Source organism: Euprymna scolopes, chromosome 5 (assembly GCF_053919585.1).
Source record: "Euprymna scolopes isolate OS-2025 chromosome 5, ASM5391958v1, whole genome shotgun sequence".
Classification (NCBI taxonomy): Eukaryota; Metazoa; Mollusca; class Cephalopoda; order Sepiida; family Sepiolidae; genus Euprymna; species Euprymna scolopes.
In genome coordinates, this window is record NC_136486.1 from 73,789,984 (window position 1) to 73,814,161 (window position 24,178).

The following is a 24,178-nucleotide window of genomic DNA, read 5'->3' on the forward strand; positions in this document are numbered from 1 at the left end:
TCGTCAGCATCAGACAAAGCCAACCTCTTTGCCAAGAACTTTGCAGCTAATTCTACTCTTTACGACCAAGGTTACCAACCCCCAGTATTCCCTTGCATATTAGAAAACATGCTATGTGATATACAAATATCTGTACATGATGTTGCCAAGCTGATCAAAAACCTTGATTCCAGTAAAGCAACTGATGGCATAAGGCTTCAAGCGAAACTAGCGCCCATACTTACGAAGTTATTTAAGTGTTGTCTTAAGGAGAAATGCTTCCCAACACCTTGGAAAATCTCATCAGTATGCCCTGTATTTAAGAACTCAGGTGATCACTCATCTCCCTCTCAGTACAGACCAATAAGTCTCCTATGCATCATGAGTAAGCTCCTGGAATCTGTGCTAAATAAAGAAGTAGTCAACCATCTCAGCAAAAATAATCTTCTTAGTGATGTGCAATATGGTTTCCGTTTTGCTAGATCTACAGCAGATATGCTTACAGTTATATCTCATAGGATTAGCAAAAATCCCTCGACGGAGGCTTCCTCTCTAGGGTTCTTGACATATCAAAGGCCCTTGATAAGGTATGGCATAAAGGTCTACTTCACAATATCTCCAGTCATGGTATAGCTGGAAATGTCTTCTCTACTATTAAATCATTTCTCTCTGATAGGTTGTTGATAGTGGTTGATGGGCAGAAATCAGAACGTCTCAGTATTAATGCTGGAGTTCCTCAGGGGTCCAATTCTCTTCCTGATCTACATCAATGATCTTCCAAACCACATCCTTAGATCATTCGTAGGCATTTATGCTGACGACACTACCATCTATGGTAGCACTTCGAAGACCATAAACAATCAAGTTCTCTCTGACTCTCTCCTCTGATCTTGAGCACATGGTACAATGGGGAAAAAAGTGGCTGGTTACTTTTAATGCATCTAAAACCATGCTTCTATCTTTCCATCATCAACGCTCTTCCCAGCTGCCATCAATCAAAATGAATGGCTCTCATCTTGGAGAGGCTTCATGTTTTGACAAGTTTCTGGACTTGACCTTTACTCCCGATCTGAAATGGAACACGTATATCAAATCCATTGCCAAAGTCACTGGAAAAATGGTGGGATCCTTCTACCAGTAGATATCTCACTCCTGATGCAATTCTCCATCTATATAAAAGCCAGGTTCGGCCAACGATGGAGTACTGTTGCCACATCTGGGCAGGAGCTGCTAGAAGCAGCTTATCCTGTCTTGACAGAGTTCAAAATAGACTTCGTAGCTTAGTGGGGACGTCCTTTTTCTCTTCCCTGCAACCTCTTTCCCACAGAAGAGACGTAGCGAGCCTGTCTCTGTTTTATCGTTATTTTCATGGCAAGTGCTAATCTGAATTTCAATCTATGGTTCCCTCTCGCCAGACTTTCACAAAAAACACTCGTCTAGCCAGAACCACTATCAATAATTCCCCACACTCTTTATCTGTGCCTACACCTAAATGTAGATTCCATGAACAGGGCTTCTTCCTTAGAACTGCTCGCCTGTGGAACTCTCTTCCGATTGCCTGCTTTCCAGCTGACTACAATCTGATTGTCTTCAAGTCCAACGTGAACAAGTTCATATTGAACCGCCCCCCCCCCAAGTAATCCAGGTTACAAAATTCCCACTAGTGTTTACTACACTAAAATCACAATGACTAATGTATAACCATTGACCCTTATCCTTGAGTGGCCTCTGGCCTTGATAAGTGGTGACCTCCATGTAAAAAAACAAAAATAAAAAACAAACCTAGAAGTGATTGTCTGCAAAATTTATCACTAGATGCATGAGATGCAATTGAAAAGGACACCAACCATATGTCGTGTAGCATCAAGGATTGCAGACTCATACTGGTGTTGAGGTCTCAAAAATAAACCATGCAAACTGGTTGTAAAGGATCAAGACAGCTTCTTCAAGCAATCTGTATTTGGCAAAAGATTTTCTAAGAGATACACTTTGAATTTTGAGAATATGTCAATTATTGGCCAATATATGATTCCTTTTTCTTTCCAAAATGTGTTAACTTTATGTTAAACACTTTATATAAAATGTGCATATGGTAGTATTTGGAAATTAGCCTAACATTTCTCAACTAATGATAAAATTAAAACGTTTTGTCATTTTCTTTGCACTTATTTTCTAATACTCCTATGTGTGTGTGTGTGTGTGTGTGTGTGTGTGTGTGTGTGTGTGTGTGTGTGTGTGTGTGTTTCAGTGAGCCTAGCAATGGTATGTTGCTCCCCTAAGAAGTGTCAAATTTACCCTGAACACAATGAGGAAAAATAGGCTTACTGTTTCCCACTGCCAAGTAGAAGTGAAAAACAAAAAAGATCAAAATTATAAAGAATTCCAAATTTCTGTAGATGCTGCATTTCAAACAAAATCGAAATTAATAATTAACCCTTACAACTGCCCATAGGAACACAATATTTCAGTTGTAATAATTAATTTATTTTTTTCATTCTCGTCATCATTGATTTCCCAGATGTCTCCATAAGATGTAGAATTTTAATAAAATCAGAAAGATGAATTACTCAAAAATAAATTTTTTTAAGAAAGTGTTGGGATTCAAAATAAAACAAAGTTTTTTAATCAACCATTAATTGAATCAATTTAATAAACAAACAAAACTGTGAGAAAAAAGAAAACAAATGGATTTGTAGTTTGCAAAATAAATTTTAATAAAATGTTTAAGCTACTAATTTCATCTTTACTAAAAGATGTGCCAGTTCATTTGAAGTCTGGAAGTTTCCATATGTTGCTTTTAAATAGTCATCCATCAATGGAATTGGTCTCTTTCCATTTGCTGGCTCAGCAAATTATACAATGTTTGTTCTCTTCTATCGGAAGCTAACTCACTTTGGTCATTCACCGGAATATCTTGTAATATCGATTCCTTGTACATTGTGCCACTTGCTGGTTCCACACTAATCGTGTTTGGGGCGCGGTTCAATTGCAAACGGCGATGGAAATAAAAATTCCTCCAGTTCCAGTGCAACGGTCCTGGACTAAAACAATACTTTTGATGTGGCAGTGTCTCTCCATCAACGTAATACATCACGTACAAGTTGCACATTTCATCAGCTTGTGTCGACCTGAACAAAAATGGAATAACAATTCACAGATAAAAATGCTGGCAACACTTTTCATAAGAATAAAATGACAATAGGTAATAAATTTGGTACATATCTGTTCTAATAGTGCTTAATACTAAAGTCAAGGTTTTTTTCAGAGCCAATTAGAAGGTGTGTGTGTGTGTGTGTTTGTGTGTGTGTGTTTGTGCGCGTGCATATGTGTGTGTAAAGGTTTAGTGGGTGGGGTGGGAACTAGTTTCTTATTATCTTTTGGGGGTTATTGTACTGAGTGGTCCAATATTAATTACCTTAAAGGTTATAATACAATAGAAAATTAATTTAACATAACAGTATATCAATTAAATTATTTGCTTACTGTACTTTGTTTATGAATTTTTGTGTTTTATGTCCCCCCCCCCGTCTACTGTTGCTATTAATGAAGATGACATGTTTACTGGTTATGTAATAAAATACTGTTATTTTTTAGTATTATATAGCTGTTTATAATTATTTTTGAATTCGAAAACTATTTGAATTCATATGGTTTATTTAAATGTTACTTCAAGTTTTTATATGAATCATTGTGATTGTATATGGCTTACTTTTCTTACCTAGTCTATACGTATACGTATGCAAATGATGTTTACAAACGAATGATTATCCCAATTCATTGTTTAGTCAGCTACATTTATTGCAAAATGTCAGGATTGCCAACTTTTCTTAAAAGTGGAGTTGTTTGTTAAACAAGAGTGCAGGGTAGTTGAAAAGTGAAATTAATTTGATTGGGGTAGATGCAAGAGGCACACAGGGGATAATGTGTGTAATGTGATGTATGGATATTTAAGATAGTGCTAGGTGGGAGTTTGGTCATGGTCGTCGATAAACAGAATTTTTGTTGTAATAGAAGGATACATTTGATATAACTTGTTTTTTTAGAGTATGCAATAAAGGATGTTGATGAATTGTTTTTATGGATGCTGCATGCAGATTTGACTAATAAATTAAATTTATGATTAAAAACTAGCATGTGAGAAACAAGATATTCTTGGTATCACCTAATTTTATGATTATGTTTATTAATTATTTTGTTAAGGGGATTATATATATATATATATATATATATATATATATATATATATATATATATATATATATATATATATATATGTCTGAAATTCGTAATGTCAAGATATCCACGTATGCTTTTAGAGTAGTAATTTCAAGGTAATGGAGGATTTATGAAGCATAAAACGATGTTGTTTTTTATATTTAATTTTTATATTTCAAGCAGTCCTTTTGATCACAAAATGTAGTAAAAAAATTGTGATCAAGAACTTAAAATAAAAAATAAAACATTAAACATAAAAACAACATCGTCTTTATGTTTAATAAACCCCTTATAACCTTGAAATTACACACACAGACATAAACATACACACACATATATATGTCATATGACGAAATTTCTTAAAAATTGAACTCTAAAATTCTTTTATCTAGTTCTGTAATTTAAGTTTCCTCCGAAGTGAACCATCAGAACTTATCCAAGCATACCATTTAATGATAAATGCATTTTTAAGGCCTAGTTTTGAAAACTTACTGATTGTATCTGCAATTTTATTAAGTTGCTTTGTTCAATTTTAAACCAAAGTACTTATAAAAAATAAAAATGCAATATTTACCCAATGTAAACATCCTTAACTCCATCATTCTTCATAGTGCAACGGGCTGCCTGCAAGAGACATTAAAATCATGATGTGTTAAAAAGAAAATAAATAAATAAACATAAAATAGCCCCTGTAATCTTACTAAAATTATTTTCTTGCTTTCAGTTTTGAAATTGTAATCAAAGTCATAATGTTGATTACTATTTTATGAATGTCTAGTGGTTTTATGTGGATTCTACATGTGACTGTGTCCCAATCTTGACATTCATTCCCCATTCGGGTGAAAAAAAAAACCTATATAAATTATATATATTTTACAGACATATTTCTGTTATAACTGGGAGTCAGATAAACTTTCTCAGATCTCATAAAATTTCCACAATTTCAGGAAGGATTTTTGTAGACCTGATGGAGCTTGCTGCTAAATGGTATCTTCATGGGTAGTGCTCTTATTTCATAGTAAATCAATATTTTTGTTGGATCTTTGGAAAACCAATTGTTTTTTTTTTTATAATGATCAGGCTGGCGTTTTACACATTTGATAAAACTTTTGCTTGTTTTCTTTCACGGAAAGAGGCTGGAAAATTTCTTTAACTTATTTGTGACTTGCATCCATCGCTGAAATTTTCTATGGAGATCAAAGATTGTAGTTCTCTCCAATTCCTTGATATTTTAGTGTCTAAAGCTGATTCAATGTTTGAAAACTAATCTTTACAAGTCTTTATTTAAATTGATTTTCTTTTGCTCCTAAATCAAGAAAAATAAATCTTATTGAAATTCTTACCCATTGAGTGCTATGATTTGCTCTCAAGACTGACTTAACATGGAACTTGATGAAATTACCAATATTTTTATTGCATCAATATTATAAAAATCACATAAAGTTACTTTCTTTAATTGGGATGAATTTATAGGTCTGTTGCATTGTCCAATCTATTTGAAATTTCCATGGTCAGGTTGCGACAGCCATGACAATGTGACAAAGATTTCTTCTGCTACCCAACACTATTTCCCATCATGCTGAGAATAGTCTACACAACTCAGAATGTTTTTTCTTCTTTCTGTAAAGATGTTTTAGCAATCATTACGTTGTTTATAAATTCAGTGTGGCAAAAAATTAGAAAAATGAGAATAGCCCAACATTATTTCTCACAAAAATATCTGAGAACTTTTAGGCACATGAATTTGCTATCGATAACTGATTGGACTAATATTCTAATGCAAAAGGCTTTCTGTTTTACACAGTGACAACTTGAACTTTTATTGCAATATTCTCGAAATGTCACTTATTAATAATACTCGACATAGCCTAAGTAGACAGAAGGTCATTAAACATAAGTTGGAGATATTTCATGATCCATAGATCCCATAATATTAAGAGATTTCCCCCTTTTCTCAAATGATTTCTTCAAATTAAAATAATTTTTCCTCATTTCTTCTTCGATTTTCTTACTTTTTTACGTTTCCTCTTAGAAAGTCAGACTTTAATGAAAATTTTAGCAATTTCCTTTACATTTTTCCTTGATCCATTTTCTAGTTTTGATAAAATAATGTTTTCTCTGAAATTGATCCTACCGTTTTATTGTACTAGTACTTAGTAGTAATTATATATATAACTACACACACACACACATATATATATAACTACACACACACACACATATATATATACATACGCACACACACACATATATATATAACTACACACACACACATATATATATAACTACACACACACACACATATATATATAACTACATACACACACATATATATATACACACACACACGCACACACACACACACACACACACACACATATATATAGGGGAGTTGAACAAAATAATGAAACGTTTTGAAATTTTTAATAAATTTATTTTATAACAATGTAGAACCTTCTTTACATCAATAATAGATTGAACGCAATGTGGAATGGATTTACACAATGTTCTAGAGAAATATTGTACCATTGTTTGGCTAAACCATCTCTCAATAATGAGGGAGGGTGTTGTATATTAGGGGCCACAGAATAGTCTTTTGAGCCTACAAGCTAGATTTCTAGTGTTTCTATAAAACTGCAGGTATCGATGAACGATCAAACTAATGTAATGTACAATGTTATTGAAATATAAAATATTTTCAATAGCAGAAAGAATGTTATAAATATTTGAAACAATAAACAGATTAGGAATTTACCAATAAGTAAAATTTTTTCAAGTTGCAATGTCCACCACAGTAATTGGTTTGGTTTCTCTAGTTACACAGGCGTAGCTGGTAACATGACACATAGCTTTTCTATATCCCATTCCCTATCACAGACAGTTATGTGGAGGTCCTTTGTGGACAGAATACAAAGCTGGAGGTATGTGGCTCTTGGAGAGTAAACAATATTCCTTTCTCAATGGGTTGCTCAATTTTAACAGAAATGTTCATTACAACAGCTGGCTGATCCAAACCTTTAGTGATGGTGACAGGAGCTGATTTTACATCCAGGGATGGCATGTTGTTTTTATTAAAGACTTTTTTTTAGGGCATCCAAGTTTACTGCTTGTGATTGAAATAATTTCCAGAGTAGCCACTGGAGTAATCTGACGAGGAATGTAAGTTTTGAGGTGGATATTAACTGCAATGGGGATGTTTCTGGTTTCAATCTTGTCTTTAAGTTTTGTGCCAGTATTAATGGTGATTTTTGTTATCAGCTTGAAGTCTTAATCCCATATCAGTGCTCATTCTTGGAATCATGCTGATTCTTTTATGGGGAACAATGTCATAGAGGTATCAATGGACATATAATTTACGATGCTCATTTCAATGCACGGGTTGATAAGAATGGACATATTTCTTGATCGTGACTGGGACAGCAACTCCCTTGATTCTTCCAGATGACTTCATGATGTCTAAGATTGGACAGGTGAAGCTACCTACAGATGATTCAGAACTAAGGTAGAGCATCATTAAAGATTTTCACTTCAATTTGCTCAACAATGTCCATGATGTGTGGAAGCAAGCTAAAAAATTTCTTCATATGTTCGGGGTCATCCAATTTGATATCTTTGCTAATTTCATGGACAGCTTTAACAGGAGAGTTCATTCCTGACAGAGGGACAATCAGTTAAATCTTGATTGCACCGAGTAGAGTGTACATTACATTAGGTCAGTTCAACAGGATCAGCAAGCCTCACTTTTTGATCTATTTCTGACCACAGTTCTCAAGGATTGTGTAACAAATGCCCATAGCCCACTCAGGAATGCCAAGCATATGATAATGGTAGAAATCGCAAAAACTCTCAACCCTAAGTTGAAGAGCCATAACTCAAAATGACAAAGTACTATAAGAAGGCTGACCGAGAAGTCATCAGGGATCACATCCAAGATGCTCTATGGAGTAGTATCTTTTCTCTTCCTGTGGAACAGTATGCAAATGAGGCTACTGAATGGTTCAAAGCAGCAATTAAAGCACACATTTCTACATGGAACCACACTCTTCACAATGGTTCACCTCTGATTGTGTAGGTGCCATCACTCAAAGGCAGCAAACATTCCCCAGACTTATCCGATAATACAAACAGGCAAAAGTTTGTTGGAGCCAGAAATAATTGTAAGAGAGAAATAGCTGTAGCTAAGAGAAGGCATTTTGAAATCATCAGAAAACTCATTGAATTGCAGAAATTAGGAACTCGTGATTTACGGAAAATTTATAACTATGTAGTAAATAATGGTCAATCAACAATTCCCTCACTATCCAACAACCTTGACATAGTCTGCATAGCAACTGAAAAGGCAAATCTGCTTGCCTGACAGTTTACTTCCACTTTAGACCCAACAAACCACCTCCTCCTAAATTGCCCTTTGCAGACAGAAGCCATACTCAATGATCTGAAAATTACCTCTTCTCTTGTTCATGATGCCACAAAAAACATTAAAGTCAAGTGGACCCAATCTTAATCCTGCTATACTATTTAAAACTGAGGTTTCTTCAGTTCTCTCCAAACTCAACAAATCCCTTGCTTTCCTGATTGCTGGAAAATTGTTTCTGTTGTATCAGTTTTCAAGAATTCTGGTGAAAGAACTGATCCACTAAATTATCACTCTATTAGTCTCCTCTCTCTCTTTGTCAAAATCTTCGAGGCCTTAATCAATTAAGCACTAGGCCGCTACCTCATAGATAATAAACTTCTTTCTGACCGGCAGTATGGATTTAAGCATGCCTGTTCTACTACAGATATCCTAACTGTAATCTCCAAAAATATAGATCACACATTGGATAAGGCAGGGCAGGCTAGGTCAATAGCTCTAGACATACTTTGTATCTAAGGCCTTTGACAGGGTTTTGAACAATGGTCTTCTCATGAAAATAAAATCATATGGTATTATTGGACGCATACTTAACTTAGTCAAATCCTTCTTAGATAAGAATAAAATCCAGGTTGTCTTTGATGGTCATGCATCTAAACAACATGATATAAATACGAGTGTGTCACAAGGGTCAATCCTCAGACCTTTATTATTCTTGATATTCATAAATGACCTCCCTGATAAAATTGTCTCTGAGATGGGTATATTTGCTGATGACACTATACTCTATAACAGACTTGAGGAGAAAATGAATACACACATATCTAAGGAAATGGATAAATCATAGAGAAAGACCTGAAGTTTGTAGGGAAGGGGGCTGAAACTGGATGATAATGTCAATGCCACCAAGACTAAACTTACTTCCTTTAATAATTACAAGAAACCTTCTCAACCACTGATAAGCATGTCTAATGATACACTAGCTGAAATACTTCCTGGTGGTTGCAAACTCTGAGGAAAGCGTGAAAATAAAGTTGTGTAAAATATAACCTGTGTCATGATATTTCCTTTGGAGAGAGATATCTTCTTTCAGTATCTTACAAACTCTTCAGCTGGAAAACAGAAACTATGAAATAAGTTATGTGCTTTGTCCGTGCAATATGCAGACAAGGATATGTTTGTGTACTATATGTATGTGAATGTACAAACACCTACACACACACAGTCATGTAAAAGACAGAGAAAGCATGTATTTTATACATATATTTCAAGAGACATGCTTGGTGTCTGTAATATATCCACTACACTAAGTATGAACATTACACTTTAATTATATAAACACTTTATATACACATAAATATATAACATATCCATTTTAGATTATACATCACAGAGAGATGTATATATACACGTTATATAAATGCTATATAACAAGAGGCTATTGGCAATTATGTATTTTTTCAACACCTTTTTATAAGTTTAGAGGAGGAAATATTTTGCCATGTCTAACATGTAGCTTGGTTTAAAGATCTTATGATATGAAGTGTTTTAATTTTCAAAATTTTTTATTGCCTGATGAGATAAATAATGATCAAAACGGTCTGCACATCGTAGCAAGATATGACTATATTTACATAAAGCAAATAAAGATAATAAATTTTCTCTCCTTGATTGAGCACTATCAACGACCCTTGTTGGAATTCAATGATTCTAATCTTTTGAATATTTTCAACCTGGAATATATATATATATATATATATATATATATATATATATATATATATATATATATATATATATATATATATACAGAGAGAGAGAGAGAGTGAGTGATAGAGTGAGTGATAGAGTGAGTGATAGAGTGATATGTAGACAGAGAGAGAGAGAGAGTGAGTGAGAGAGAGGAGAGAGAGAATAAATGTGGGGAAAAACAAGCAACAGATGCCTCAATTTTTTCACATATTGTTTTTATTTCCTGAGATAAAGAATAAAGAAAATCTCTAATAATATTCTTGTTGTTGATCATCGCAATGATGATGATTATCATTGTCATCAATTTAACACCTGTTTCTCATGTTGGCATGTGTTGGACAGCTCTAAAAATTGATTTCCAAACTAACATATTTTTGGTCAGATCTTGATTCCATTTTCTCTGAAATTCATCATTATCACTTATCATATTTTTCCTGACCAAGTGACTATCTCAACTCATTCATACTTTTAATGTGACCAAACCAGGAAAGTCTCCTGCTCTGCACATGTCATGCTATACCATACAGATTCCTCTGACATTATCAGATCCAAGCTTACAAATCCATTCTTCACTTCATTCTTTATTTCTTTCCACACAAAATTATCATCAACCCTCATTAGCCAAGTTTCACTATATATTATCACAGTGTGCACATATGCCTAATCATCATCATCATCATCATCATCATCATCATCATCATCATCATCATTCCGTATGAATCCAAAGATTCTATTGTTTCCATTGGTTTCCCCGATATTTTTCCAGCCAGAATTCTTTCTAGAAAGACCTTGGGGATCGCGTGAAGGTTGCCAACATCCTATGTGAAAGTGATTTTTATGGAATGAACTGGATTTGAACTTGGTACACCCAGGTCATCAATCCGTGTTGTTAACCACTTGACTACCGTCACCTCCCATACACTTGATAAAGTTTTTCCTTGTACCTACACTCAGCAGAGTCATTCTGTCTTAAGTTATTATTATCAAAGATTTCGATTAACACATCACATCATCAGTTTATATAGCATCAGATTTTGGGAAGAGAATTGTCAGATTTAAAAGTCGAAATAATTTTATCATCCAAATACAATTTATAATTTAGTATGATTTACATAATAATGTATACTAACAAAATTATTGTTTATTTATTCCTCTCTGAATGACAGGAAGGACTTAGAAGGAATAGACTACAATCCAGGCCTCAACTGAAGTGAATAGAGAGTAGTGAAATATTGAGGAGATTTATTTTTCAGGGAAAATCACGGAATGCTCTCAGCCAAAAATCACTGATTTGATACTTTCTTGTCGAAATACGAATGCTACTCTATACGTCTTTGGTCTTTCCTTCCTCTCTTTCACATCGACATTCTGTTGTACCAATCAATTTTGGTGTTGATGATTTTCCTACCATGTCATCAAACCAACTGTCGGGTTATTTTGTGGTTTTAACACCCGGTTTCAGGGTTCTAGTTTTAACACCCGTTTCCAAGGTGCTTTATTTTGAAAGAAAAGTCAAAATGTGTCAATAAATATAATTGCAAATAATGTAAACTTGTATAACAAAATATATAGGAGAATCTAAATTTAAGAACAGAAATGTAATGACAAAAGTACATTTAATTACAAAAAAAAAACACACCCTATTACAGCATTTTTTTTTTTTTTGAACTCAACATAATCACTGGTAATTTAATGGAAGATCTTACGATACAGATATTTAGATGTAGAACAGGGTATCTTTGTATGAGAAAATAGAATGTTAAAGTTTAAAGATGGGGAAAACAAATTAATTGTATAAATGAAACTGTAGAGGGTTTTAGTTCCAAGCTTCACTGTATAAAATGTTGAGTTCTGTTAATAAAGTTCATTTTTTATAAATGTAGTTAAACAAATCGACCAATATATATTTGTATACATATATACATACATACATATGTATATATTATATATATAATAATTGTTTGTATTCCCTTATTGAATAAATGAAGCAATCTATATTGAACCAATATATAGTTTTGTGACTTCATTTCCCATTCATTTATTCAATAAGGGAATACAAACAATTAGTTGGGGGATAGAAGGGACTCTTTATGCCGATGCATTTTAAAGCCTAATGGTTCTCATCAGAAGAGTAGAGAAGATGCTAGGTAACATAGTGGAGATGCGGCGTCTATCGTGGGATTCATTAGGAACGAAATAGATCAAATAAAATTATAGATGATGTTGGAGGGAGCTTTATCGAATTCTAAATAAAAGAGAAGTGTATTATATATAGTATGATGTAAAAAGGTGTATAGGGTCTTTATCATAGTCTTAAATGTACGGAGTATATGTGTTAGGGTTAAAGTGGGAGTATAGCATGGATGGGTGGTAATTCTATTTTAACGGTCTTTCCAGACGACTTGATGCTACTAGTATACCAACTACGACCGGGATTATTTGTGTTTTAACTCCGTGTATACGCCTTATCTCCAAGGCCAATGGAGCATAATTGCTCCATTTCTCATTCTCCTTCTTTCTCACAGGGTACTGAAAAGTCAAAAATCTGCCAGTTTTTGAGACCTTGTCAATAACGACCAAATCCGGACGATTATGTTCCAATTGCTTGGTTGTTATGACACTTTTGTCCCACCATACTTCTACCTAGCCATCCTCACTTGTTCTCACTTCATCAGGCATTTCAAACCATTTTCCCATCATCATCATCATCATCATCATCATCATCATCATCATCATCATCATCACCACCACCACCACCACCACCACCACCACCACCACCACCACCACCACCACCACCACCATCATCATCATCATCATCATCATCATCATCATCATCATCATCATCACCATCATCATCATCATAATAATAATAATAATAATAATAATAATTACTAAAAGGTGAATAAAATTAAGAGGTACAGACAAAGGCAAGGTCAAAATAACACATGAAATACATTTAAGAGATAAAGGATGAAGGGTGAAGTGAAAAGAACAAAAAAAAAAGAAAAACAAAAATAAAAAATAAAATTAAAAATAAAAATTAAAAATAAAGTTTTGTTAAATGGGGGCAGAGTTGGATAACTAGGGTGCATACACACGAGAAAGCAGTATAGGGGATTAGAATAGTATATATGTACCCATACATATACACACGCATATATATATATATATATATATATATATATATATATATATATATATATATATATATATGCAAACACACATACACATACACATACATAATATATATGGGATTAGCCGGCAAAACAAAAGAGTTCGGAGAACAATATCCTGGGGGGTTTAAAACTCCTTTACAGGAAAATGTCTGCAAAAGTCCATAATAAAGTTCTGAATTACCAAATGACAAGGACCAGCGATCTATGTTATTTATGAATGAGCAAGACATAAACAGCAGAATACATACATGCTCGTTTTTAAATGAGGGACAGGTTTCTTCCTGAATGTAGTTTCGTGTAATTGTCTTATTATTCTCTGAGATATGTTGAGGAAAGCGAATTTACCTTGTCTTGCAAATTTTCTGTTATATTGTTCCGTTGGTATTGCTTAGATGTGCTGGTGTAATGTAGTCTTTATTTCTCCTTTGTGCATGGCGAAATCGGTTTTGGTTCAAAAACTGTGACGGATTATCTTGAACTGGGCACATTCATCTGTTTTCAATTCTAGTGAAAGAATAAGTTAGTAGTGGCAACAAGATTAGCTGGGTGGGAGGAAGTAGAGATGATGCTCTAGGCTGGCATGTGGAGGTGGTTGGATCGATCTTAGCTGACAGTCGTGAGGCATAGATGGGAGATGGGAGTGTGTCTGTGTGGATGACGGGGGTGGGATAGGCTATATTGGGGGAGTGAAAGTCAGAAATCCTTATCGTAAAGTATTTTTTCGGTAAATTTAAATATTTAAATATAAATATTTCTGGATTGAAAGGGTTAGTATTATTTTAATTGCAAAAGTTTATATGTGCTGGTTTTTGAATCAGTTCGATTTGTGTGTGTGTGGGGGGGGGGGCGTTGCAAGTCGGAGGTGCGGGGGTATTTAAAGATTCTTATTTTTGGTTTTAGGTTTGAGGCCCAGGCGTGGGGGGGATTTCTAAGTTACTTCTCATTAAGCTTTGGCTTTAAATTGGTGAGGACATATTCTTGGTGCAACTGGTGCTAATTGCTAGTTAGGTTGCAGTTTAATAGGTAGTGTTAAGTGTAAGATTTTACGGGATGAGATTTGGTTAGGAATAATTGTCTGAGAAGCTATGAGTAAAGTAGTTATATCGTTAGTAAGATCTTGCCAGGAGGTAGGTGATTCAAGGTTGTTTTTTTTTTTTAAATTAATGTTATATAATCGTTATATATTCAGAGAGTGTGCTAATAGTTTATATTAAAAAGTTAAATTTCTTTTTGGCGATTGCTGCAGATAGCAAATGCTTAGTGGCATCGCAGAGGAGGGGGGGGGAAGTTTTAAATTTGGGGTGTTAGCCAATAGCCCTTTGCTAGGGGAGAGGGTCAGCAAGGGAGAGTGTTATGTTTTTTTCATGGTTAGTGTTAGAAGTGCTAAAATATTAGTTCCTGTCTGGTGGTGAATTTTCGGCGGGGTCATTTGTATTTCCGTACTTGAACTTCTTCTTGCGCCTGCAACTGAAAATTATCTCTGGTTTTGAGTTGAGGATGTTTAATTTATTATAATCTCGGTCGCCTCTGCATTACATAGTAGGCAGTATTTAGAGCCTGGGCCGTAAGATTTGGATTTTCTTAATATTTTCCATTTTAATGAGAAGTTTATTTTGTTTTGTTTTAAATTTCGTACTAGGTTAGATAGGGTAGTTTTTGTTTTGGGGGTCTCTCTAGAGAATGATTGTAAATGTTTCGCAATTCTGGCCTTTATCAGGAAGGAGGATAATCCTATGTAGATGTGTATTTTAGAGCTTGTGTGTGGTGTATTTAAAGATTCTTCATTTATCTGGGGGTAAATTGAGTTTGTATGGTCCGACTCTATACCACCTATTCCTATCGGTTGTGGGATCAGTTGTTCGGTACATGTGCTATTATTTGTTGGGTTATGTGGATCCTTGCTGGTATAACTAGTTCTATGGGCTTGGGCTGTCAAGTTATGTACTATCATGTTAAACAGAAGTTCTGTTACTGTACATGAATATATGACATCTGGGTGTACACAGTCATTCTCCAGTGGGCAGCTATTTGGGTCATTACAATTGCAGTTTGGTTGAGCTAGACTTGGGTTGTCATTAACTATTTTTTGCGCTGATTCTATTTTCTTATTATTTGTGCTTATAATAGTTTGTGCTATATTAGGCATAGTTGAGAAGGATAATTTAATAGACTTTTTATTTAGGATCGAGCTGTATTTGTGAGGATGCTTGAATGAATCTTCTTCTAATTTAAAGAATTCTTTTGGGATATTAGTTTGAACGTTATTGTTGTATGGGGGGTTGAACCAAATATTGATCTTTCTTCTGATCCGTTTTTTAGGGGGTGTCTGCTCTTTTTGTATTGTTTGGATTATTTTGCATTTGATCCTTATGATTTGCTTGGTTTACGTTTAGTCATGTTGTGGGTAACTATGCCTAAGTTGCTGGATTGTTTCTTACCATTATTCATATCATACTTAATTGTGTCTTTATATCCTGAGTTTGCTAGTGCGCTGTTATAAAAGGTGGAGTTTTTTATTGTCCAGATAAGTCTCCTCTTATAGAATTGAACTCACTCTTTTCCTCTAACGCACTAAGCTATATATATATATATATATATATATATATATATATATATATATATATATATATATATATATATATATATTGTTATGGGCTGGGAGAAGCTAAGTCGGGGTGATCATGAAAGAAAAAAATAACATGAATGTCGTCATGTCATGACAGTTCGAAAAGGCATGGATGGAGGGGGGATTGGAATACGGGTTATTATAACGGGGTACTTATCTGTAGATAAAATACAATTACATGGCCAACATTGTTTTTTCTTTTCTCTCAAAAGTCTGTGAATGCAAACATATCGTCTTCTGTAATCTTTTTCAAATTCATCAACGTTGTCTCATCGACCTGAAAACTGCACGCACCGTGCATCATTTTAGATTGTTCCACATGGACATCATTTTCTATAACGATTTCTCCTGGCTTTTAGGCGATTGAATATTTAAGTCTCATTTAATTCAAAGTATATGGTATTTGTCCAGTTTCTTTTTAATCGCACCTATGTGGATAGCTGAAATATTGTCTCCTAGTTGGGCGGCAAAAAGAAATCTTCCATTTTATCATCAGAATCATGCGGAGATAATTCACCTATCTGATCTCAATCTCAATCTCAATCCTAGAAAGACCGTTTTTTTTGTTTTTCCAACTTAGAGATTTTTTTTCCCTCACTTTCGCTTTTTTCTTATTGCTGTTGCTGCTGCTCACACATCGGTTTTTACAGAGGGAGAAAAGAAAAAGGTGGTGGGGGGATCTTGTTGTTAGCAATGTCGTGTGTGAAGGAGGGGGAGTTGAATCTGGCTTTACGTTTGATTTGGAGAATGAGGAAGAGGGGTTCGTTATTCACACTGATATTTATTCATTTATTTATTATCATTTTCTTTCATTTTTCTTTCCTTTCTTTCCCCCTCTCTACCAAAATGATTGCAACATATACATGTATACATATATATATATATATATATATACATTCCTGAAACAGTGTTTCATGGTAGACCACTGATGATCCCTAAAATAACATTAGGATTATTGTGAATTTGAGAAAGCAAGTTGATACAGCGATTATAAGTGATTAAATGACTTACTGACTAAATAGTTTTATATGTATGTATATGTATACATACATATACATACGTATACACACACGTATACACACACGCACACACACACACACACACACACACACACACACACACACACACACACACATATGCACTTTCGTAAAATGTATCGCCAAAACAAAAATAAATAACATATATAGAGAGGAAGTCTCGAAATAAAGACGAAACGTTGATGAACACATAATACGGTTTGTTCCTTTTTATTTCTCTCTCTCTTTCTTTCTTTCTCTCTCTTTCTTTCTTTCTCTCTCTCTCTCTCTCTCTCTCTCTCTCTCTCTCTCTCTCTCTCTCTATATATATATATATATATATATATATATATATATATATATATATATATATATATATATGTTATATATTAATAAAATGATTTCAATATCAAAATGTCATTAGAAAAGTGAACCAAAGTGGTCAATTGCAAAATCAAAAGCAGAATATTTATATATATATATTTATATATATATACTAACAAAAGTATCCGTCGTTGACTGGGTTCAAAAACAGCCTACAGAAAATGCACTCTGATTTATGAAAGTATGATAGGTCATGAAAAGGAAGGGTTGTAAAGAGATAGCTTCGAATTTGGGGGTATCAAAACCAAAGCAAAATATGATAAAAGTAAAAATAAAATAGATAAACCCCATAATTTATTATACCATACCTTTTCACACTGAAACACTTATCACAATATTCTGTGGATCTATATTAAAAAACCTTGTTAAACTTTGTGGCATATTTCCACTCTATGGAGGTCAGGCGCGAACGAACAACCCATAATTTTATTATACCATATTTCTTCAAACTGAAACATAATTATCAAAGTATACTTACACAGATAGATATGAAAAGTCTTTATTAAAGTTTGTGCCTATTTCCATTCTATGGAGGCCAGGTGTAAACGTAGACTCCACAGTTTTAATATACCATCCCTATTTAAGTCAAAACATACTTATCAAAGTATTATTATGTAAAACACTTGTAAACGTTTTCTTTTAATTTTTAAATTTTTTATTTCCATACTTTGTGGACCAGGCGCGTACGCAAACCTCACAATTTTAATGAATCATCAAACATACCCATTCCTGTGTCTCGATACATCTTCTATCATTATATGTGATCAGTTTTCTATAATAGTCAACCATATAGGAGCCTATTCGTCACCAGACATACACACAGGCGTTCAGCTTTATATTATGGATTTACATATTAAGCGACAGTTAATATGACATTAAGACAATATTGAAAGTTTCTCACCTCTGGATTTGCTAAAAGTTTAAAACAAAGCTAACGAATCAGACACTCAAAGGGAAATTAATTTAATATCTACATAATCTATGTGTATAATTTATACATTCTAGACATAAGGTTAAGTATGATTATTCATTTCATTTTAATTTTTGTAAAGAGACATAAAAGTTGTACGAATCTATTTTTTGCTCAACATTGGATGGGTATTCTTCTATTATTAATATGTAAGTGATATCGCGTTGGAGTTTGATTTCAGGTTCAATCCTAATTAAATTTCTTATTTTTATATTATTCGCTGTTAAAATATAAAAATGCATTTAAAGTTCTGAATAATTTAATGAATGGAAAATAAAACTAAATGAAAAAAAAGCTTTCATCAACTTTGGAATGGTTCAAAATTTCAACTGTATATATTTGGCGGAATGCAGTTCATTGTTGAACAAAACAAAAATCATTTTTTTTTTTACACAGGAATCACCACTTATCAAGGCCCGGAGGCCACTCGAAGATAAGGATTAATGGATATACATTAGTCAATGTGATTATAGCGAAGTAATCATAAGTAGTGGGAATTTTTAAATTGGATTACTTAGGGGGACGGTTCATCAAGAACTTGTTTACGTTGGATTTGAAGACAATCAGATTGTAGTCAGCTGGAAAGCAGGAAATCGGAAGAGAGTTCCACAGGTGTGCAGTTCTAAGAAAGAAGCTTTGTTAACAGAATCTACATGTAGGCTTATCCACAGATAAAGAGTATGGGAAATTATTGATACTGGTTTTGGTTAGATGAGTGTTTTTTGTGAAAGTTTGGCAAGGGGGGGGGCAGAGATTGAACCTCAGCTGAACACTTGCCATGAAAATAACGATAAAGCAGAGACAGGCTCGCAACGTCACTTCTGTAGGAAAGAGGTTGCAGGGAAGAGAAAAAGGCATCTCCCACTAAGCTACGAAATCTATTTTGAACTCTGTCAAGGCAGGATAAGCTGCTTCTAGCAGCTCCTGATCAGATGTGGCAACAGTACTCCATCGTTGGCTATACCTGGCTTTTATATAGGTAGAGAATTGCATCAGGAGTGAGATATCTACTGGAGCAGTAGAAGGATTCCATCATTTTCCCAGCTACCTTGGCAATGGATTTAATATATGTTCCATTTCAGGTCAGGAGTAAAGGTGAAGCCCAGAAGCTTGTCAAAACATGAAGCCTCCCCAAGACCAGAGCCATTCATTTCAACCGATGCCAGATTGGTATCAGAGCATAGATGGTGTAGAGATAGAAGCTTGGTTTTAGATGCATTAAAAGTAATCAGCCACCTCTTTCCCCATTGTACCACATGTTCAAGATCAGAGGAGAGAGAATCAGAGAGAACTTGGTCGTTTACGGTCTTTGATGTGCTACCATAGATTGTAGTGTCGTCAACATGAATGTCTATGAATGATGCAAAGATGTGATTTGGAAGATCGCTAATTTAGATCAGGCAGAGAGTTGGGCCCAGGATGAACCCCTGAGGAACTCCAGCATTAATACTGAGAGCTTCTGATTTCTGCCCATCAGCCACTACTCTTATGAACCTATCAGAGAGAAATGATTTAATAATTTCCAGCTATACCATAGCTGGAGATCTTGTGAAGTAGACCTTTATGCCATACCTTATCAAAGGCCTTTGATATGCCAAGAGCGATTGCCCTAGAGAGGAAGCCTCTGTCAAGATTTTTGCTAATCCTATGCGATATAACTGTAAGCACATCTGCTGTAGATCTAACAGAACGGAAACCATATTGCACAGCACTAAGAAGTTTGTTTTTGCTGAGACACACATTCACATTAACACAGATTCCAGCAGCTTATGATGCGCAGAAGACTTATTGGTCTGTACTGAGAGGGAGATGAGCGATCATCTGAATTCTTAAATACAGGACATACTGATGAGATTTTCCAAGGTGTTGGGAAGCATTTCTCCTTAAACAACGCTTAACAACTATGTAAGTATGGGTGCTAGTTCTGGTTGTAGCTTTTTGAGCACTATAATTGGAATGCTATCAGGGCCAGTTGCTTTACTGAAATCAAGGTTTTTGATTAGCTTGGCAACATCACGTACAGATATTTGTATGTTGCATAGCATTTTTTACACAAGGAAATATTGGGGGTTGGCAGCCTTGGTCATAAAGGGTAGAATTAGCTGCAAAGATCTTGGCAAAGAGTTTGGCTTTGTCTGATGCTGATGAGATTAACTCAGGTCCATTGATGATAGTTGGGATAGAGCACACATTTTTGTTCAGGATTCTGTTTGCTATTTGCCAAAACTGATGGGAACCAAGCCGCTGCTCAGCTATTTTGGATTTGACGGACTGAGCATACAACTCCCTCGCATTCTTTATTACTTTTTTACAGAGGTTACTGGAGGACCTGAAGGCAGCTTTAGTGTTAGTACATCTATTACGTTGGAAGCAATGAAAAAAATGATTTCTGTGTGCAATGGCAGCAGTACATTCTGGAGAGAACCACGGCTGGCTGTTAGGTTTTTGCTGGAACTTTTTCGAGGGTATGAAATGGTCTATACCTACAATTAACTATTCCGTCGGGTCAGATACTATAGAGGACACATCCTTTTTAAACATGGAACACAGAGGTAGATCTGATATAAATGTACGGAAACTATCACAGTCAGCCATAGAGTATTGATATACTGTACGTGGAGAGGTATGTCTAAGAACCTATTACATTTCGTTTTTATCTTAACTGATACAACTGAGTGGTCGGAAGATCCCAGTGGAGACAGAATGGAGGATGAACATAGCTCAGGGAAAGTTGTGAGAAAAACGTCTAGGAGATTTGTACACTGGCCGTCAGTGTCCTGGACACGGGTGGGTTCATGAACAATTTGAATGAGGTCATAAGCAATGGAGAACCTCCCCTTGTCATCGGTCTTGTTTGAATGGGTTAACCATTACACATTGTGAACATTGAAGTCTCCACAGATGTGAATGTTTGCTGAAGGGTATGCAGACAGGACATGGTCAATTTTTTCAGATATGCTTTTAAAGATAGTAATTCCACTGCTGTGGGGGCAATAGAGTGCAAATATGAATGTGGTAGTGTGAGCAAGTGCAACCTGGCAGCACATATAGGGTAAGTTAGGATCTTCTCTAGAGATGTCCCTGCCACATGAAATGTCATCTTTAATGTAGGCACATAATCCATGCCCATGGTGATTATGGGGTCGGAATTAAGGGTTAAGTTAGAATATCTTTTAATTATGAACTCATCTAGGGAAGTAGTCAGTCCAATACCGGTCTTGCTTTGGAATAATAGGTCAGGTTTAGTCTCCTGTAATAGAGTTTGAACCTGTGGAAGGTTGGAACGTAGACCCCTGATGTTGGAGAAGGAGACATGGTAGTGGGGGTCTACGTTGGAAGTTGGAGGTCTGGGTTTAATCGAGTATTTTTTCTGGAAACCTTTCATGATTGGGATTCAGGATTTGTGGAATAGGTCGACAGACTTGCTTAGAGCAGGGCAGAGAGGGGAAGTAAGAGAAAAGGAAACAAAAATTTTTTGTTTGTAGTTTTGTAGTGCATGATAAGTTAAAGCCATAACAATTACTAATATGGCATTGAGAGGCCCTACCAGAAACTACTGCATGGTCCAGAACACATTCACCAAATGGCAATACAGTACTTTGCATCTGCTGATAGGACAGCCTCTTTAGTGGTTAATCCAAGGTTCTGGTCCCTGACTCTCAGGCGGATAACGTCAACCCAGTTGAAACATTTACCTCCAGCACCCTTACTAGTGACATGGCCACAGGGATAGACAAAGAAACAGAATTTCCAACATCTCTGGCAACTGTTCACACAAAATACTGCCAACCTAAAAAATGTCTATTATTTCACACCTCTTGCTCAGCATATAGGCTGAGCTACATATATACAGGATACTCCCGCCCTGAAGACAGACTTCAACTTTCAATGGCTTTTTAAAAATTTTCTGCAAGAATTAAATGAAACTTTGCTCATAATTGATTTATTGTGTTAAAAACAAAAACATCAAAACATGAAAGTCTTTAGTGCTTAAATGTTCACATCCATTTTAGCTCTTTGCATTTCTGGGGAGTGACACAAATTTGTTCATGACATACTTACAAAGCGACCAAGATATGGCTTTAACCTTCTTTCCAATGGTTTTCTTCATTTTCATAATGGTTCAGGGTTCTAAACCATTATGAAAATGGTTCACAGTTCTGGTTCATGGCTCTGTCTTTAAGTTAGTCCCAGAGAAAGTCATCAGAGTGGGTTAAGTGCTAAGGTTTGGGTTGTGATGTGCCCGCTCAAAATCAATTTTGAAACTAATCACACAGCCTCCAAAGTTCTCTTTAAACTAAATCTGACACAACTTAAGGTGTGAAAACTTGCTGAATCTTTCTGTGATCCAAACTTTATAATAAAAAATGAGTACACGGTTTTTATTCCATTCTTGTGTGCAGCATTGTGGATTCTGCAGAACTAACTCTTTCATGCTATCATCAGCTCAGCTGTATAAATCCCGATTGGATTGGATGATTATCACTGGCTACAGTAAGGTTCTCTACTGTCCATAGGTCTCAAAATGGTTTTGAATGCTCGTCTTGAAGTATAAAAAATGTGTCTACAGTCCGTTCATTTTTTGGTCACCCTGTATGCTTATTATTTATTTGATAATTCCTTAAGTATCATTTCATTCTTTTTTTACATTTTGCAATAAAAAGTCAAAAATATTTTGAATCAATTGTCATGCACAACAAATTTGAAAACAAAAGAAAATAAAACGTCTAATAATAGTTTACTCACTAGAATGTCTCCACGTTGAATTGTTAGACCAGGATTTGTGATATTGTAGAACATCTGAAATGCAAAAAATATATCAGATAATGGTTGAATATATATATATATAGAGAGAGAAATAAAAAGGAACAAACCGTATTATGTGTTCATCAACGTTTCGTCTTTATTTCGAGACTTCCTCTGAGACGAAACGTTGATGAACACATAATAGGATTTGTTCCTTTTTATTTCTCTATTTTGTCGGAATACTATTTCCATTATTTTCATCATATATATATATATATATATATATATAGAGAGAGAGAGAGAGAGAGAGAGACAGAGAGAGAGAGACAGAGACAGAGACAGAGACAGAGACAGATAGATAGACAGACAGACAGATTCATGGGTAAAATATCCAGTTTTAAAATAAAAATGTTAAATGTGACAATCTGTGGTCATTCTTACTAAATTTAATAACTTGAAAGTATTTAATCGTCATACAAATTGACAGACAAAGATATGTCTCATATTATTATAGATATATAGATAGTTTATAGAAGGCAATTCATATTGCATAATCTTATAAAAGATTATGCAATATGAGACAAGGAAATTGATCACAACTTTAGCATCCAATTCAAAATGTGAAGTGCCAGTTATTGTGGCAAGAGTTAAGGATGCTTCCACAAACGGGACTGATGCAAAGAAGCCACACTTAGTTACTAAAATGGTGGATGTAACTGATTGTGGAAAGTGAAATTAGCTAAAATAAAAGATAGAACAGAAAATAAAACCTGTTTTTTTCATGAACTTTCTGTTTGTTGAATCACGGTTGTGTGTGTGTGAAAATTCTAACAAGTTCTGCAAGAATACTCAAAGGTCAAAGGTTAAAGGGTCTTTTGTCGAATGTCTCCAATTGGAATCAGGAGGAACAACAGCTTTTGTGCAACTATGAGCGAAAACAAATCCGGCACTTTGCTTGAT

At 34.8% G+C, this 24,178-nt stretch overlaps 1 protein-coding gene across 1 annotated transcript in view; it reads right to left on the reverse strand.

Moving 5' to 3' along the window:
* Window positions 1-2,668: 2,668 nt before the first annotated feature.
* LOC145276847 (putative peptidylglycine alpha-hydroxylating monooxygenase 1) overlaps window positions 2,669-24,178 on the reverse strand; it is a 132,127-nt gene continuing 110,617 nt past the window's right edge. The window contains exons 11-13 of the mRNA XM_080128210.1: window positions 23,219-23,272; window positions 4,769-4,818; window positions 2,669-3,107 (exon numbers count right to left, since the gene is read on the reverse strand). Coding sequence (XP_079984336.1) covers window positions 2,792-3,107; window positions 4,769-4,818; window positions 23,219-23,272 — 420 coding nt within the window. The 3' untranslated portion in view covers window positions 2,669-2,791. The remainder of the gene's footprint in view (window positions 3,108-4,768; window positions 4,819-23,218; window positions 23,273-24,178) is intronic.